The 19,628-nt window shown below is 47.7% G+C and overlaps 1 protein-coding gene and 1 non-coding gene across 2 annotated transcripts; both read right to left on the minus strand.

The window, feature by feature from the left end:
- On the minus strand, positions 1-19,597 carry Ears2 (glutamyl-tRNA synthetase 2, mitochondrial). The gene is made up of 9 exons (XM_027948693.3): positions 19,454-19,597; positions 16,345-16,500; positions 12,033-12,222; positions 11,014-11,486; positions 9,662-9,770; positions 6,729-6,882; positions 6,481-6,611; positions 2,365-2,500; positions 1-1,907 (listed from the first exon to the last, which is right to left on the minus strand). The coding sequence occupies exons 1-9, from the start codon at positions 19,590-19,592 to the stop codon at positions 1,824-1,826; spliced, it is 1,572 nt and encodes a 523-aa protein (XP_027804494.1). The 5' UTR covers positions 19,593-19,597; the 3' UTR covers positions 1-1,823.
- On the minus strand, positions 5,316-5,417 carry LOC114103186 (small nucleolar RNA U13). Its single transcript, XR_003584616.1, has one exon. It is a non-coding gene; the product is annotated as a small nucleolar RNA U13 (small nucleolar RNA).
- Positions 19,598-19,628: the final 31 nt, after the last annotated feature.

The raw sequence follows: 19,628 nt of genomic DNA on the forward strand, positions 1-19,628 counted from the left end.
TATTTTAAAATATATTTTAATTATAGATGGACACAATATCTTTATTTTGTTTATTTTTATGTGATGCCGAGGATCGAACCCAGTTCCTCAAATGTGTGAGGCAGGCGCTCTGCCACTGAGCCACAGCCCCAGTCCCTATCTGGTGTACTCTTAAGCAAACACTAGGACCCTATAAAGCTCAACAAACTCTTTAATCTCCTTTCCCTACTCCCCTGGGCAAAAATTAAGGTAGTTATCTATTATTGCGTAATGAATTATCCCAAACCAAGTGGCTTTAAACAATAAACATTTACTGTATCACAATTTGGGCATGTCTGAATCCCAGACCAGTGTCACTGAGCTGTTCTGGCTCTGGGCCTCTCCTGCAGGTTGCAGTCAAGACATTGGCCAGGACTGTAGTCATCGAATGCTTGGCTGGGCCTGGAAGATCAGCTTCTAACATGGTTCACCGTTCAATCCCCAGCCCCAGAAAAAAAAAAAAAAAAAAGCAGCAGCTAACATGGTTCACCCACTGGCTGTTGGCAGGGCCCATGCACAGGGCTGCTTGACTGTCTTCATGAGCTGGAAGCTGGCTTTCCCCCAAGTCAGGGATTAGAGACAACAAGATGGAAGCCACAATATACTCTATGACCCAGCCTCAGAAATCAAGCTGTGTCATTTCCTAAACAGCCAGCACTGTCCAGGGTGGAGAGGAACCATACAAGGGTGAGTACCAAGAGGCAGAGAACAGAGACTGGAGCCACCTTAGAGGCTGGCTGCCCACAGAAGGCTACAAGCCTTGTAAGGGCTTTGTCCCCAGGCACCAGCCTCCTTTCCTTTCAGCTACTCCTAGTCACCTAAGACCCTAAGAAGAAATCTCATTTTGGAAATCTGCAGACAATGACTTACAAATAATGGCACAGAGGTGGATGTGAAGAAAGACACACAAGGGCAGGGTGAAGGTCTCCAGCCTAAGGATCCTATCTGGAGAACTAGAAACAGATGACCTTCAGAGAAAGGAGTCACAGGCTGTCCAAGGTTCAAGGACAAAAGTAGCATAAAACACAAGGGCTCACCCTTGGCAGAAGTATGATTTCTCCCATTTCAACCCCAAACAAAGCCCTGCTTGTCTATTATCTGTCGTCGTTTTAACTCAAAACTGCACCACAAAAGTGAGATCCATAGTTCAGGCTGCTGCCAAACTGTGATAAGCTGAACTGTGTCCTCTTCAAATTCATATGATGAAGCTCTAACTCACAGAATGTGGACTGCATTTGGACCCAGGACCGTTAAAGAAGTCACACAGTGAGGCTGTTAGGGCGAGCCCTGATCTGACTGGCATCCTCGTCAGAGGAGATGAGGACACACAGGGAGATACTGGGTTTGTGTGCACAGAAGAAGACCCTGGGAGAACACAGCAAGGAAACGGCACCTGCAAGCTAAGGAAAGAGGCCTTGGGAAAACCGCTCGATCGTGGACCTTCAGCCTCCAGATCTGTGAAAAAATAAATCTCTGTTGTTCTGCGGTATTTGGTTATGGCGGCTGCAGCATACTAACCCCTGAACTCTCTGGGGTTACACTGTTTGGGGCTGTGTAATGTGATTTGAAAGAACAGACACAAGAACATCCCTCCCAGAGTCAAGGAGGTAAGATGGCTGAAGACCTGCCACGGAGCATGGATACACCGTACATGTAACACACGTATGCAGCGGGGATTCCGGTCCATGTTCAGCTCCTTCCGCAGTGCTCCGGAGGGCCCCAGGCCTCCCTTTCCTCTCCTCTGAAGGCAGCTCCCAGGTCCACAGGTTCCTACAGCTGCCTCCACTGTCCTGCACATCTTCTCCCTAACTGGAGAGCACCTTCTGGATTCGTTCCCGCACTTCTGTTGGTCCCAGGGACACCATCATCTCAGCTACAGGGGGTCCTTGCTAAGAAAGAAAAGGGAAAACAATGCCTTATTGTCTTAAACCGCCTAAGGAACTTGTGCTGAGCCTCAGCCTGCAGAAGACATGCCCAGGCCAGCCCCAACCCGGCCGCCTGCATCCCAGGAGCAGGCCTTGTATTTTATAAGTCTTGGACTTCCCTGGATGAGGATGGGTCTCAAGGGACTGTCTTTCTGTATTAAGCAAACTTGTTATGTCTCCTACCCTCAATAACCTGCAAACCCCGTGAAGGCAGGGATCACGTGTCTGCACCAGACCTAGCATGGTGCTTGCTTACAGCAGCTACTCCCTAACTACAGTTCACCAAACGAATGAAGGAGAAGGCGATCATGTTTCACTCATCTTTGTATCCCCCCAAACTGAGCTCAGAACCTGGCAATAAATGTGAGTTGCAAAGCTACGGGAGGTCCCAGGGAACAGTTCAGCCCAGCTCCCTCCTCACCAGCTGTCCACTGAGGGCCACTCGGAGGAGTTTCATCACGTTACTGTGCTTTGTGCCTTCCAGACCTTCCGACAGCTTCTTCAGTTCTCCATTCAGCACATCCTGCGTTAAGCTCACGCCAGATTTTTCCAAAAGCCTGGAAGAGGGTCGGTCTATAAGGGGCTTGCGTAGGTCAATGGCAAGTGGGTGGGAGGGTGCCTTCACAGGGATATCACTTAACCACAATACAAGCCCAATTGTGTGGGGGTGTGTGGGTGTGAGTGTGTGTGTGTGTGTGTGTGTATGTGTGTGGTAGATATCTACCATTCTCCATTCAAGCTGGAAAAACAAAAACAACAAGGGGACCACATACAGAGATAACCCAAGCTCAAAGTCACCATAATAAGAGGATTTTCTAATTGCTACCTCTGAGTCCTATAATCTCTGTCCTAGTTTTCTCATGTGTGTAAGTGGGGATAATTATAGCATCTGCACTGCACTGGGCTATGTGGAAAGTGGAAACTTGAAGGTGCTAAGCACGGGGCCTAAACACAAGGTACACGCTGAAGAGCATTAGGTTACAAGTCTCCACAGAAACTTTAAAAAAATTAGCTGACACTTATTATATTCAAGAGCTCAGATACATTACAAGAGGACTTAAAAAGAAATTTAGAAATAGATTAGACACAGGATAAAAGAACAGATAATTTCTGAAAATTATCTGAAACACAGTTTCAAGATTGGCTGGGGAAACCTATTTAAGAAGCATCCAGAAGACCAGAGGAACAGACTGAGACCAACTTGCTACAGCCCCTCTTCCCACAAACCAAAGCACTTAAGGATCTAAACTCCAAGGGGCCAGTCACTACCCCCCAAGTTCTGGTGTCCAGCTGAGGTCCTCTCCGAAAAGCATGCTTGAGTTTCCAGAGCGATTTCCCATTCAGCCACAGCGTGACTGCAAACCATCTGGTCCCGCTCTGAGTGAGGTAAGCAAGAGGTGGAGTAGGCTAGTTGGTGTATCCACAGAACTTCCAGCTCCCCTAAGAGTCTACCTGAGATTTTAAACTGGAGACCCTAAAGAGGGACTGAGGCGGGGCGTATCACTGTTACAGATGATCCATGAGGCCGATCTGACACGACCTGCTACTCACAATGGGGTCCACACAGCTGGTTCCAAAGGTCTGCTCAGCATGAACTACTGGCTCAGGGAACAGGGTTCATAAGTGATTTGAAGAAATTGCTTTTCGCACACACTCTGTGTTCTTACTAACTGCCAGGACTTCAGCAACTAGCTTCAGTTTAAGACAAAAATGTCCAATTCCTACTGCATCATCGCCGTGTTCTCAATATTTTTGTCTTCCTAAATTTGTATGTTGAAACCCTACCTCCCAAGATGATGGTGTGAGGGAGTGGGTTTTGGTGAAGGAAAGGGATTGGTACTCATATAAGAGAGACTCCAGAGAGCTCCCTTATCCCTTCTGCCAGTGAAAGGACAGAAGAGCAACAGGCCACAAAAGCAAGCCCTTAACACTGAATCAGCTGGCCTGCTGATCTGGGGTGGCCAGCTCCAGACCTCAGAGAAATCACGTGGAAGCCACCAGTCTATGGTACTTTGTTATGGTAGCCCCACTGGACAAATGTGATCATTAACTGGGCCACATGATTGCAGCTATTTATGAAATTAAAAAGATGAAATATAAAATATAAAAGGTGATTTGGGGAAAAAACCCAGATACTCCCCCTAATGTCATTATGGGCAAGCAGGCTGCCAAGGAACAGATAAAGGGATGACAGCCCCTGGCGGCCACTCATGGCAGCTCGGGACATGGGACACGTCAGAACTGGCCCAGAGCTTGGCTGGACACAAAAGGGACTTCTAGTGATCTGGCAGGTTCTGAACATTCGGGTGTCAAATTTCCTGACTTGAGTGGGAGTCCAGAGTCTGTGAACTCTAATGCCCTGGCAGGAAGGAAGAGTCTTGGTGAATTATACCTAATGGCCCCACTGCAGATGTCTGAATGAAGAGCAGCGGCAATGACAACTACCTGGAGTTCATTTTCCAGAGTCACTTACAAAAATGCTTACTAGTACCCATGTGAGGTCCTTCAGGGCAGCATTACTTGTAACAGCAGAATTTGGAAGCAACCCAAATGTGCAGCAATAGGAGACAAACTCAATAAATTATAGTAAGTGGCTATATATACATATAACACATCTGACATATAAAACAGCACACTGAACGCAAACACACACGTTTTCTATTATTTTCTAATGTAATAATCACAGTAAAAGCAGAGGTAAGTAAAACAAATATCTGTGGTTTTGGCTGCTAAGCATCCATCCTGTTTTCTTCTGATACCAGTTTCCCAAATCTCCCTGGGGAATTCTCAGCCATGTGTTAGCTGGAGGTCCACTAAGGGTCCCGCACATGGCCTAGGTCTAAGCCAACCAGCACACAGCATTCCCTAGGCCTCAGTGGTTCAGGGAAAGGAAGACAAAACCAATCAGCTCCTATTAATCTCAAACCATAGGGAAAGAGGTTAATCCTAGAATACTGTCTGAAGCTGATTTTTTTTTCGGGGGGACGGGGGCAGATACCGGGGATCAAGCTCAGGGGTACTCAACCACTGAGCCCCATCCCCAGCCCTATTTTGCATTTTATTTAGAGACAGGGTCTCACTGAATTGCTTAGGGCCTTGCTAAGTTGCTGAGACTGGCTTTGAAATTGTGATCCTCCTGCCTCATCTTCCCGAGCCTCTGGGATTACACATGTGCACCACGAAGCTGAGATTTTGAGGCATACAGTGGCTGAGGCTGTCTTACAAAAACTGTGCTGTTAATGATCCCCCAGCATCCCTTTTTCACTTTATCTATTTAGCAGGGTTGGGGATGGAACCCAGGGCTTCACACGTGAAGCAAGTACTCTAATACTTTGCAAATCCTCAGCCTTGATTTATTTATCTTTTTTTTCACGTCAGTCACGCAATGTGCTGATATTGTAACAAGGCTTAGAGGGAGGGACATCTCACACAAGAGTGTGAACACCCAATCATCACACTTAAGAACCGGAGGATCAGTCTTATTTATTTTCCAAAGACAGGGTCTTGTTTTGTTGCTCAGGTTGGTCTTGAATTCCTGAGCTCAAGCAATCCTCCTGCCTCATAACAGTTGTTTTGGTTACAAGGGTAAAAACAACCAACGAGGCACTCAACACCATGTCCAGCTTTCTCCTTTTCTTATGCAGTAATAGAATTTTAAGTTGGGCACGTGGCTGTCAAATATTAAAACTACACTTCCAGATTGCCTGGCAGCTAAGTGTGGCCCTGAGACGTAACTCTAGAATATGGGTAGAAATGGTGTGTGCAGCTTCAAGGAAGGTCCTTAGGGAGAAGGAATGTCCTATCCCCTGTCACCTTTCCTCCCTCCCCTTCTGGTTGAATGGTGGACAGTCCATGAGCCACCACAGACCACAGACAGGAGTGAAACTGAAGAGGCAGGACCCTCAGGACAAAGATAAAAGCTATTTAGTCCCAGACCACCTCCTGCAGGCTGCCAGGGAGACGTGGACTTCCATTTCTTCGGGTAGAGAGCCCCCTTCCACCTGCCCAATACAGAGCTCTGCAGAAAAAGCAGCCATGGAGGAGAGGGAGAGTGCCAAGGACAAGTCGGTGTCGGCCATACGGTGTGGCCCCTCACCAGCAGAATCCAGGCAGCACGTCCTCTGGCCTTGGTAGGCGTGGACACCCTTCCCCTCTTGCTTGTGCCATCCTTGGTTGTTACCCTTGTAACCAAAACAACTGTTATGATTCCAGAAAGAACCAGTCCCACAGACAGATGAAGAAATGAAGCTCAGAGAGCTCCACTTGGCCAAGAGAAGCCACCTTGGCAAGAAGAATCAGCTTGGTAAGTGACAGAGCTAGGATGTAGCCCAAGTCGGGCCAAGCCGCTGAACCCACCGCCTGCGCCCAGGGAGAGGTTGGTCCTTTAGGCTGCCTCCTACCCTAAGAAAGCCACAGCGAGCCATTCTCCCCAGCCCGGGCCTATGCTGGGGGTCCCACAGGCCAGGCCAGGGGGAAGGGGCCGGGGGAGAGAGAGGGGAAGGAGAGTGGAACCTTGAGCTCAGTCTGCAGTACTCACCTCAGCAAGCGCTCAGCGATCACATCCACCTTCTCTGAGATGGCGCCCAGCTGTGCTCGACCCACAGCAGGCCGAGTCCACAGGTAGGAGTAGGCTGGGGAGACCAAGTCCTGTAGACGGCAGATGTGACCCTAGGGAAGGAGGCCATCATTGCATGTGTGGGAGTAAGCTCTAACCACCCCCCTGGAAGGTGTTTAAACCCACATTTGGAAGGAATGGCTCATCCTCTCAAAGTGCCATCTTCACACCTGTCGCAGCAAGATGATCCTCTCCACATAGGCTGGGTCCAAGACATCCCGGTCTTGCAGACGGCTCCCAAATGCCTCCTCCACAAGGGCCTGCAGCTGCCCCACCAGATGGTGCCTCTGGGACTCACTGCTCACCAGCCGTCGGAGGTGCAGCCTACAGGAGAAGTCAGAGGGCCACGCTGCCTTGGCACCCAACCCCTCTCCCCAGGGAAGCCAGCTGGCTTGAAGAGTGACACATCACATGAATCCCCTCCCCCAGCATTAGAAGCAGGACTGTACTTCACACTTATAAAAGGAAGGGGAGACAGGGGATCTTACTAAGGTTACAGTCAGCCCACGGGTCGAGGCCACGGCACACGATTTGTTGTCAGCACTTTTAATACAGTAGCTGACAAGTTCGTTCTCTTTTTTGGCTGGGGGTGCTAGGGATCAAGTACAGGTCCTTGTACCTGCTAAGCAGGCCTCACCACTGAGCTACACCCCAGCCCAGGAGCTGGTTTTTTAACGAGGAAGAGATCATGTTAGACAGTCAGGGCTTCCTTTGGAAAATGAGGAGAGCTGCTGCAAAGGGCCCTCGTCCGCACAGCTTCCACTGGCTGGAGCAGGCTGGAAGCCTGGCTTAGACCCCAGAGGCCTCCAGGTCACCTGTTCCTCTAATTCCTCGTCTCTTACTTGGCTCTCCGCTTCCCTCATGCTCCCTGTCTGGCCTCAACAGGCATCTAAGTTTATAAAGCAGAATCTGGAGAGTCCGCCTCCTAGCCTTACTACATGATGGGGCTTTGGTGTAAGAGGAGAGGTCAAAAATACAGACCCTAAGATTTGGAGCAGAGTGTTGTTTGAAGTATTTGTTGAAGTTTAAGTCCGGCTTTTCTTTCCAGCTGAAATCTCTCTATTTCAGAATTCTTTTAACTGTGGATTCTCTTCTTTGGAAATAGTAAAATCTCTAAGAATCCAAGCCTAAACCAGGTCCTGTCATCCTCAGTCCCCTAGGCTGCCATCCCCTCTCCCTGGCAGGACTAGAGGGGCCAGAGAGAGAGAGTGGTACAGGGTCAGGGACCATTCTGAGACACTGGGCTCCTCGTCTGAGACGTGGTAAAGAAGGCAGGTAGCAAGGAGTGGAGAAGCACCTCACAGGCTCTGGAATCGGACCGGCCTGAGGACGAGGCCTGCCTGCCAGGTGTTTGCAGTAAGTTACACAACCACAGGGAGGTGGGGATCCTCACCCATAAAGATAAAGTGGGGACAATAAAAGGACCTCCTCACAGGGTAGCTATGACAATTAAATGAGGGACTGCAAGTACAGCCCTGATAGCAAGGCCTGCACGCCACATTTGGAAACTACTGACAGGAGGGGGTCTGAAAAGAGGCTCCGGCATGTGACAGGGTGGAGAGGTGAGACCTCTAGAGAAGTTTCTGGATTGCAAACTGGTCAAAACATAGTTTTAAAACAAATTTTTAAAAGGTATTAAGGAAACACATGAATGCAGTACTGAAACTGTTTTTAGAATCTGCTTAGCAGCTGGATGGGACAGAAGAAAGAAAGAAAAATGAAGACAGAAGAACAAAACAAGACCAAAAAAATCCAAGAGCCCCTCATGGCCATGTTTGAAATAAACCCGTAAGGTCCAGGACCTGGGACACAGCAAGTGCTAAATAAAAGTTAATAACTATTGTCACTTTCACCACACCACTAGTACTGCTGCTGCTATGGCAACTGTATTTATTATTGTTTCTTAAATAACCACAGCAATGGCTTGAGGAATGTCTGAAGATAACCACTTTGGCTACATTAAGCCTTTGGCAGCAATCCTAATGCTCCACCCCATCCCTGACTCTCACTAAGCAAAAGTCCACCTCTGTCTTTCTTACGACACCCCCCCCCCCCCACCGGGTGCTTCTGAGAGGACTGGAATGAAACACTAAGTATCTCTCCTCTACTGGCCCCATTCCCCTAGAAATATCACTTTCTCTATAATAAAAAGGAGACATGCATGTGGTGTTTAATATGTATGCTGCACTCACTCTTGCACACTCCATGCAAGAGACGGCCACTGTTCACTGTGGAAACTTGAATTATTTAAATTCTGACTTGGACTTTGCACAGGTAACACAGGGCAAGATCATAAGACTGACCTCAAGGTCTGATGGGAGAAGTACATGAAATGACATCCTTAGAACAACTGCAGGGCAGGTTGCCTAGCATGCATGCAGCCCTGGGTTCAATCCCCAGCACCAAAACACAAAACAGTACAAACACACACACACACAAAATCTGCAGGTGAAGTGAATCTCTGCACCAGTAGGAGCTTATCCCCAAAGCAGTGCTCAAAAAAGGTGCTGAAAGGTGCCTGGTCCCTAACAGTGCCTGGCCCCAATTGGCAAACTGGATCAATGGCCTTATCCCTAATGCCCTTTGACTGACACGTCACAATGATATCTGAACTTGAACAGTGAGCCTACTGGAGGTTCAAAGTGAAGACCTACTTGATAGCAGCTACCTGAAACATTAACCTGATGCCATGAGATGGTGCTGGTTCCCTGAGCTGGCCGGGGAGAGGATGGGTAGATTCTAAATGAAGACGTTCCCCTCCAGGCTTTGGGTCATAACAGAATCCATGCAAGGGGTGTCCAGAAACAATGGCAATGATAAAATCAGCCCCACCCACTTACTGAGCACTTTCTGTGTGCCAGGAGTTGTGCAAGATACCTTCACGCAACACTTAATTCTTACAACAATCACATACGATGGGCATTATTAGCCCTAGAGTAAAGAAGATAAAATGCAGGCCTGAGGAGTGACTTGCTATGACCCCGCAGCATTAGACACTAGAGCCAAAAGTCACAATCAGGTGCACGGGACTCCAGAGCCCACTCCACCTTCCACCGTGAGCTACAAGGCTCTTTCCCACCAGATCTTCATGCTCCCTACTCACCTGTTGAATTCTGGGAGCTTCTCCAGGTCCAGCAGGGCCGAGTGGCAGGTGATCCGAGTCAGGTCGAACTGTGCTATCAGCTCCGGCAGGGTCCTGCCCATTTGGTTCTCTGCAAGTGAGGCCCGTCCAGCGGCTCAGCTTCCTCCCTCCCGTCCTCCTTCCACTTTCTTTTGTGGGGGAGAAGGGGACAGAATCTTGCTATGGTGTCCAGCTGTCCCTGAACTTGTGATCCTTCTGCCCCACCCTCCCAAGTAGTTGAGATTAGAGGTGCACACCATCACGCCTGACCTCCTTCCACTTCTGAACACGAGAACTCTGGATTCCCCATTCCACTCCAACCCCAGGGATCTGAATTCTAGATATTAGGGCCCAGATGAGCCTCTCATTTTCAGAAAGGGTTCTTTCTGTCAGTAAGGGAAATGTAAGTCTGAAAGTAGGCAAAATCAATCCTTGTTACCCTAAAAGACACCAGATGCAAGAACAGTGTGCCCACTGCCTGGCTGTACCAGATTCCAATTTGATTGTAAAATATACTGATGCCCAGAACCAAACTTGGTTCCAGAATGCAACCACTGTTCAGAACTGCAGTGCCTGAAGCTGATTCATATAAGTAGCTGCTCCTTCCTATGCGTCAGTAGGCATAGTGGACATGGAAAAGACTCAAGTGCTAGATCCCTCACTAGCTGTGTAACTCTGGCAAGTTACTCAACCTCTCTGAGCCTGACAGAGGGATTAGTCCCCAAGGATATTTTAAGAGTTAAATGAAGTAAAAGCAGAATAAATCATGAGCAGACTGCTCTGGCCACATTTCCAGAAATCTCTGCCATAAGAAGTCATTCTATTTGATGCTTGATTCTATAAGATCTGGGTTCTAAACTCTGGGCCAAGTTTAAGGACTCAGCTCGGAATAAACTGAATTTGTAGTAATGTTAGTATTGTGGTTAAAGTATACGCTTGTATAATAGCAATAATCACGGGAGTTATAATTTTTGTGCTTATTATACAGCAGGCTCTGAGCTGGTAGCCTTGTGTTCATGAGCTCAGTTGAATTCTAACATAACCCTATGAGGCAAATATTTATCCCCACTGTACAGATGAGGCAAATGGTACTTTAAGCTCTGTAAGAACAGGAACTAGGCCTACTATGGTGATTATCTGGAGCCCCAGCACTCTACGAGCTGTCTGGCTCAATAAATATTTGTTGAATATTGTTGAATAAAAAAATGAATGTGTCCAAGATCATGTGGCTAGTAGGTGGCAAAGTTGGGACTGATGACCAGGTCTGCCTGGACCAAGGGCCCTGTTCCTCAGTGTCACACTCCGCCACCCTGACTGCTCTGGTAAGTGGGTACCTGCAAACCCCGAGCCACAGTTGGTGATGATATCGAGCAAGGCTTCAGGCAGAAAGCCAGCAGCAGCAAAATGCTCCAGGAAAATGTCCCCTTGCCTCTTGGACAGCTTGCTGCCATCCCTGTTGAGCAGCAGGGGCAGGTGGGCAAAGTGTGGTGGCTGCCAGCCCAGGGCCTGGTAGAGAAGCAGGTGCTTGGAGGTGGAGACGAGCCACTCGGAGCCTCGCAGCACATGGCTGATGCCCATGTGGTGGTCGTCCACCACACAGGCCAGGTGGTACGTGGGGAAGCCATCACTCTTCAGGATGACTGGGTCCCCCTCCACGCTGGCCACTTCATGCCGACTCCAGCCATATACTAGGTCCTGGAAGGCTGGTGCCTCCTCCTCCAGGCGGAAGCGGATAGCAGGCTTGGGATCCTTGGCCAGTTTCTGGGCCACCTGCTCCTGGCTCAGATTCCGGCACCGATTGTCATACCTGTTGGGGAGCAGAGCGGCATGACAGCTAAGAGAAATGCTGCTGGACGTGGTCCTACCTTTGTCTCTGATAGATGCATGACACTGGGCAAGTCACTTACCTCCTTAAGCTATCTCATCATCCTAGAATGGGAATAATAGTAGATGTTGTGTGGAAAACTGAGATGACACAAGAGGCAGACACTCGTGTTTGCCACCGTATCAACTACTCCCCTCTTCTCCCTGCTGATGAGGAAATGGCAAGCTGCCTAGACTGAGGGTTGAATCTAGACAGCAGGCAGTGAAGGTCTGAGGCCTACCAACAGCCAGGGAGAGAGGATGGAAGCAGATCCTCCTGGACCAAGCCCTGGGATAACTTCAGGCCTGCCTCAGACCCAACTGCAGCCCTGAGCTAAACCCTGAGCCAAAGAACCTGGCTCAGTGGTGCTCAGACGCCTGACCCATAGAAACCATGAGGCAACTAAAGCTGGAGGTAACTGGTTATGCAACAACAAATGACAAACACATCCAAGTCTGGGGAGGCATCGGAAATAGGCTGTGGCCTCACCGGGGCGTCTGATGGTTCCTCAGGGCCTCCTTCTTTAGGAGTTCCAGCCGCTGTGGAGAGCAGAAACAGGGATAGGCAGCTCCCGTCTTCAGCAGTGCTTCTGTGGCCTGAGCATACAGTGCCAAACGCTGAGATTGCTGGTAGGGCCCCGCAGGACCTCCCCGGCGGGGGCTCTCATCAGGGGGGATGCCTGAAACACAGGTAAGGAATCTCTATCAAATAACACCCAAGGGGCACACAGCGCTCATTCCCAGGAACTATCACAGGCACTTTGCATGTTAAACCTTTCAGGCCTCAGAAGGTCACAAGGTCAATACTATCATAATTTCCCTTTTCCAGATGAAAAGGGAAAGACAGAGGGGTTGAGCGTTAGAGGCCACAGTCTGGTGGAGTGAGGAGTCAATCAAGGAGGGTGTGGGCCCTCCACTGCCCATCTCTCCATCCACCACTGCCCTGATGAAGGAGAAACCAGCCCAGGCCTGGAACAGCGAGTGGACCGAGGAGAAGTAAGCAAAGTTCAAGACATGCCTGTCAGGCTCGGATGGAATCCTGGCTGCGCCACTCACTAGTTGTGACAAGAATTACAAAGAGTGCTGATGTGTGAGTGCTAGGGTGCCAAGCTCTCTGCAGGTTTCTTTATGTTATGTGACCTCCCTGAAGCCTTGATGTCCCTCCCAGGTAGGTGCTGATATCCCATCCTGTCAGGAAGAAACAGAGGCCCAGAGGTGACAAGGTACATTAAATGGTCAAAGATAAGGGGCATCACCAGCCCCAAACTCAGGCTAGTAGGCCCCAAACCCCCATTCCTTTCCCCCACTTTTTTATTGGTGCATTATACTTGTATTTAACGATGGGATTTCCTGCTACATATATGTCCATGCACACGATACGACAATTTGGCCAATATCACTCCCCACATGTCTACCCTCCCTCCCCATCTCCTGCCCCTTGTCCCTTTCCTTTAATGGTCATGAGACACCCCCTACACACCTTTTCCTTTTTTCTGTCTAGCTTTCACATATGAGAGAAAACACAACTCTTGACCTTCTGAGTTTGGTTTATTTCACTTAATACAATGGTCTCAGTTCCATCCATTTTCCTGCAGATGACATACTTTCATTTTTCATTATGGTTGAATAAAACTCCATTGTGTATACATGCCACATTTTCTTTATCCATTTATCGCTTAATGGACACCCAGGCTAGTTCCATAGTTTGGCTATTGTGAACTGTGCAGCAATAAAATGGGTATGCATATGTCACTTTAGTATGATGACTTTAATTGTTTAGAATAAATACTGAGGATTGGAGTAGCTGGGTCAGATGGTGGTTTCATACCCAGTCTTTTGAGAAACACCTATACTCATTTCCATAAAGGGTTGTTCTAATTTACAATCCCATCAACAGTGTAGAAGTGCTCCTTTTTTTCCACATCCTCTCCAGCATTTATTATGGTATTCTATTTTGGTGTGTGGGGGGGGCAATTAGGGATTGAACTAGGGGTGCTTAATCACTGAGACACACCCCAGCCTTTTTTTATTTTGAGACAGGTTCTTGCTAAATTGCTTAGGTCCTTGCTAAGTTGCTGAGGCTGGCCTCAAACTTGTGATCCTCCTACCTCAGGCTCCAGAGTGCTGGGATTATAGGTGTGTGCCACCAGGCCTAGCTATTGTTTGTATTCTTGAGGGCTGCCATCCTGACTGATATGAGAAGAAATCTCAATGTAGTTTTGATCTGCACTTCCCTAACTGCTAATGATGTCGAACATTTTTTTTTCCACATATTTGTTGGCCATTTGTGTTTCTTCTGAGAAGTGTCTGCTTAATTTGCCCACTTATTAACTGCATTATTTGGGGTTTTTGGCGTTAAGAATTTTGAGTTCTCTATATATATTCTAGATACTCATCCTGTGTCAGATGAGCAGGAAGCTCATCTCTCCCATTCTGTAGGTTCTCTCTTCACATTCCCAATTGTCTCCTTTGCTGTGCAGAGGCTTTCTAACTTGATGCCATCCCATTTATTAACTCTTGGCATTATTTCCTGAGCTTTAGGTGTCCTATTGGGAAAGTCACTGCCTGTGCCTACGGGCTGGCGTGCTGACCCCACATTTTCTTCTGGGAGGTGCACAGGCCTAATTAGGCCTAATTCCTAGGTCTCTGAGCCATTTGGAGTTGATTTTTGTGCAAGGTGCAAAACCTCCCATTCTTCATGACTCTTTGTAAAGCCCCTTTGCCTGACCTGTTCTATCCCAGCCTCAGTTTCCTCCTCTGAAACATACTATGCAATCTGACTGTGAGAACGAGCGAGTCAGTGCTTATAAAGCACTCAGCCCCAAGGCTTACAGGTAGGATAGTTTCAATATTTGCTATAATCAAATCTAAGTTATTCTAGGCAGACCTGCCTAACCCAGCATCCTACCTCCTCAGGTCATATAGGATAGACAACTGTAAATGCTTCATGCAGAGAGAACACGAGGATTGGAGAACACACAGGAGATTCTGCCCTCAAAGAGCCTTCAAAGGAATTAGGAAGATAAAGTCACGGGTTGCCCTGTGACACTTCACGCTAACATAAACACTTCAGGTGGATGGGACTGGGCTCAAACCTACTGATTTATATGCAATGTCTGAAGGAGGCAAAAACAAGAGGCAAATCCATAGGAAGAGAAAGTAGATTAGCAGTTGCTGGTGGGGGGGGGGAGTGGAATGAAGAGTGATTGTTAACAGACAGCAGTTTCTTTTCCAGATAATGAAAATGTTCTGGGACTAGTGGTGACAGCTGTACAACAAGGGGAATATACTAAAAACCACCGAATTGTACACGTTGAATGGGTGAATTTCAAGTTATGTGAATTATATGTCAGTTTAAAAAAAAATGACACCCAAAGTGAGGAGATCTAGACATCAGCCACCCTGGGGGCCTGCTCTCTGCCCTGAGACCCGTGCGGAGGGGTGTGCTCCGCCGAGGGCTTCAGACCTCACCCACCCATCAGGCTGCACCAGGAGCTCCAGGAGCGAGGGACCCTCAGCCTGCGCATCACTCTACCCCTCGTGCCCAGCACAACACCTGGCACATGGCAGGAGCTCCATGAGCTTCTCACCTCAGCTTTGCTTTAGCTCCAGGCAACCCCCGTCCTCAGATCTCCAGTGGCCCTGCTTTGTTCACTGCCCGGAGGCCACGCTGGCTTCCTGGCCACTTCTCAGATCCACCCAGCACTTCTTTTCCTGGGAACTTTGCCACTGTGATTCCCTGGGCTTTGAGCAGTTTCCCCTCAGGTGATTCCAGGACTGGCCCCTACTTCATTCAAGTCTCCATGCCAATGACTCCTCCTCAGAAGAGACTACCCCACTGAAATGAGCACTCCTCACCCAAGTCCCCCACCCCTTCTCCACACCTCTTATCATCACTTAGCATCAGGTCAACAGGAACGAGCTCATGAGTCTGTCCCTTCTCCCCAGCACCTGGACTGGAACATGGATCACAGTGAGTGATCTTACTAAATACATTCCTTTATTCAACGAGCCTCAAAGGAATATGTCTAAAACCTATAATAGAATCTATAAATAAAATGGTTTCTGCCCTTTAGAAAGTCAGAATCTAGTGAATGATTTACACGAGATGAGAGCACACATCTCAAAACAATCTTGGTATTTTCCCTTAGGGTTGTTAACTTTGACCAGTCATACCTGTCCCTAGCAGAGGTTTGTAGGGTTGTTTTGACCTGGGAAACACAACATACTCCTCCTTGTTTTCCCTGAGCTTAGCTGTCCTCAGAATTAAACTTTCCACAAGATCAACTTCAGAGACTGCACATATTTTGTTTGGCTCATATAATGTGGTTTTAAAAAAAAAAAAAAAAAAAAAGTCTGAGCTCAGACTTAACAATGGGAAGTATTCATAAAAATAAAAATGAGAAATAAATAAACTGCACTTCTGTCCCTCTTGGAACCAGAGGACTGGACAAGCTGGGCCACATTCTTGTGGGACCAGGAGCTGCAGCTCAGAGGCACTGCCTCTTGGAAGATGCCTGCCTCCTCTGCTCACCACAGGCCCAGCCCCCCAGTTCCCACTGGCCTGGGAGTCTTGCCTGGCCTGGTAGGGAATGGACCTGAGATTCTGAGATAAGAACAGGAATCTCAAATAGCCTTGGAGCTTGCTTTAGGGAGCCCTGGCATCTTTCCAGGTGGCAAATGCCACCTCAGGTAGCATAAATGTACCTTTTTTCCATTCTCCACCATGAGAAGATCTACAGACTCCTTTTCCTGCTCCCTATTCCTTCCTTGAAGATGGGTCCTCTCCCTGCCAGCCTCACCTGCCCACTCCAGCATGTCCTCAATATTCTCTGCTGCCCCAGGCACAAGGCGGCTCTGATCCGTGTCTTCCAGCCTCAGGATGAAGCTCCCCTGGTGCTTCTTGGCAAAGATGTAGTTGTACAGGGCAGTGCGGAGGCCACCCAGGTGCAAGAAGCCTAGTGGAAAAGAACAATTCAGATAAGTCAGGGAAAATGAAATCACAAGTCTCAGCTGAGGGGCAAACAAGTTCTTCTTGTGACAGAATGTCTCAATGCATTTCAAAGACCAAATATGGCTCTGCCTGTCCCATCTCCCTGACCATCAACCAGACAGTCAGACTGTCACAAAAGAGGACTGGGTGGTGGACTCATTTAAGTTCTCATCTTGGAAGTGGAAGATCATCCATGTTCTGGAGCCTGTCGTTTTGTAAAAATGCTCCAATTGTCCCCAAATGTATCCACCACTCTACTTTGATATTTGCCTCAAGGAGAGGTAGAAAATTACCCATGGAAGCCATATCACGCAGGCATTTAACTTATGCCTTGGTCTCGTTTGGGAGACCAAGTTAATTACAAGTGAATAACAAATTTGAAATTCTATAGCTGGTGCAGTGATGCATACCTGTAATCTCAGTGGCTTGAGAGGCTGAGACATGAGAATCTCAAGTTCAAGGTCAGCCTTGGAGATAAACTGCTTCTGGGTTAAATTCTCAGTTACTCCCCCTCCAGAAAAAACTTTAAAATCCTATTTTGCATATATACTCTATGCACACCTTATAATTTAATTTTGCATACTTGAGCACTAGCTTTAAATACTAACTAAAACAAAATTTGACTCCACAATATTTTCCTGCACCAGAGTTTAAACTTTTTTTTTAAAATATATATATTTTTTGTAGTTGTAGATGGATACAATACCTTTATATTTATCTTTATGTGGTGCTGAGGATCAAACTCAGGGCCTCACATGTGCTAGGCAAGCGCTCTACCACTGAGCGCCAACCCCAGCCCCCAGAGTTTACACACTTACTTTTTCATCATTCTTCACTGAGAACTTAAGTTTTCCTATGGCTGTCACCTCCCCTCCCCTTACTTTCTTTGGTCTAGTCCAGAGACCTGAGTCTCCACAGTAAGCTCATCTACATTTCCAGGTATCTGAGGGAGCACAGTTTTCCTCCTGTTTCAACATGGACTCTGTGTGTGACCTTTGCCACCACAAAACCAGTGGTGTTCAATGGCACTGGGTACCAGGAACATGAAGGACACAGTCCTCATAGTTAAAAACAAGGCCTCTGACATCACATTTACCTGGATTGAAATTCTGCATCTATCACTTACCAGTTGCTACCCTTTGGGCACTCTACTTAAATTTTTTGAGCTTTAATTTCCTTATCTGCTAGAGGAATTAAAAACAAAAAAAATAGGCCAGCCATGGTGGCACACGTTTGTAATCCCACTCTCTCTGGAGGCTGAAGGAGGAGGATTGAAAATTAGAGGCCAGCCTTGGCAATTAGCAAGACTAAATAAATAGATAAAGAGCTGGGGGGGTGGGGTTGTAGCTTGGTGGTAGAATATCCCTGTGGTAGTGGTACCTACAGTATCAAAAAAAAAAAAAAAAAAAAAAAAACACTTTATTACGAGGTTGCTGTGATATCTAAATGCTTGCTGCTGAAATATACCTTCAATTAATTTTTAGCTAGCACATTAATCTATGCTGCTTGATAATTCTTTTATCCGTTTGTAGTCAACAGCTTTCCTATACAAATGAGCTCTTCCTGCAAATCTTCAGGGAAATGGGAATTATAATGATCAAAACAGAGGGTACTGTTCATCAAATGTCTTTTATAAGATTAGACCTTACTAAGTGGCTCAGCTACATTGGCTCAAACCCAAGGCAAGTACTATTATTAGTTCTACTTGACAGACAGCAAAACTGAGGCTCAGCGATGTTAAGTAATTTGCCTAAGTTACACATCTAGGAATTGGCAGAGAGAGAAATTTGGATCCAGACAATCCTAGGACTTGGCACTCTACAGTTAAGTACTCCTAAAAGCAAGGCGCACAGTCTAGTGCTGATAAGCAAACTGTTGCCAGCTCACAACAGACAAGCATAGAAAGAGTAAAGGTTTCGAAACATGTAGCAACTATTTTTTTTGTATAGCAATTTAATAGAGTAATTTTTGTCTGTTGTACTGAAAAAAATAAATGGGCTTCTATGTCCTGTTTTCAGATCTTCCATTTTCCTAGTTCTTCATTTATATTGATTTTTACAATATAATGGTGAAGTTATATTGTAAAAATACAACTGAAAATTAAAAACCACTGCTTCCACCGTGGATGATCTGAGAAAACACTGCTCTCTATATAGGATACAGCGTGCATAGAAAGTGGTCACGTGCACCTGGAACTTGGCCACAAAAATGCTTATCTGCTAGCTGCGGGGTATGGAATGAAAGGCTTGCCAAGCGCAAAGCAAAGCGGGCAGAAAGTAGCCTTGGTGAGAAAAAAATGTTGGGAACTGGTGTGGTGGTGGGTTGACAGGAGTTGGAGACAAGTGGGTCTCCAGCAGGTTACACAATGGATCTCTGCTTCGCTGGCTTGCAAAGCTCTCAACGCTCCTAACCGCGGGGCTTTTGCACCTCCCATTTCCTCTGCTCAGGTTTCTTCCATGAGCTTCACATAGAAAGACCCCCCTTGGTTCTTGGTTCTCAGCTCACACGTTATCTCCTGAGCAAGGCCTTCTTGAGCATCTCACCCCAACCTCAGCTTCCTACTCTGCTCTGTTTCCCGCATGGCCCCTGTGACTCTGGAGTCACTTTTTGTAAGTGGCCACTAGAACACAGACTTCATTTTCAGTGACCCCCATCCTGACGTCCAGGACGTGGCACGGTGTATACTCAACACGCGTTTATTGAATGCATGGAAAAAAAAAAAAAAAGATCTAAAGAGACGTTGCAAAGATGTTCCCGGAAACGCGAAACCTTTCCGCTCCCGGACCTCAATTGCTGCCTCCGTAAAATGGGGTCGCGCTGCGCTCCCCGTCTGACGCCACCGGAAGGGATTTGTTCAGGAACATTCGGGGGGCGGGGACGGGAAGGTGGGCCTGCCGCGTCACGTCCGCCAAGGTTACCTGTGGGGCTGGGAGCGAACCGCACTCGAACCGCAGCCCCGGGATCGATGCCCAGGCTGGCCTCACGCCGTCCCACCGAGCGACCCAAGGCCGCCAGGGGTGTCCGGAGCCGAAGCAGCCTCTTCAGGAGCGTCGCCATGTGGGCTAGACTCGCACACGTGGGCGTCTTAGTGCG

This window comes from Marmota flaviventris, chromosome 19 (assembly GCF_047511675.1).
Source record: "Marmota flaviventris isolate mMarFla1 chromosome 19, mMarFla1.hap1, whole genome shotgun sequence".
Classification (NCBI taxonomy): Eukaryota; Metazoa; Chordata; class Mammalia; order Rodentia; family Sciuridae; genus Marmota; species Marmota flaviventris.

What these genes read in the sequence shown, in the direction of transcription:
- Ears2 (XM_027948693.3), bottom strand. Translation starts at nt 19,592, where the DNA reads ATGGCGACGCTCCTGAAGAGGCTGCTTCGGCTCCGGACACCCCTGGCG. An exon ending in ATCGCTGAGCGCTTGCTGAG is followed by an intron (nt 2,501 to 6,480) that starts GTGAGTACTGCA and finishes ACCCTCTTCCAG; the next exon opens with GCTTTTGGAAAAATCTGGCG. An exon ending in TGGCCCTCAGTGGACAGCTG is followed by an intron (nt 1,908 to 2,364) that starts GTGAGGAGGGAG and finishes TTTCTTTCTTAG; the next exon opens with CAAGGACCCCCTGTAGCTGA.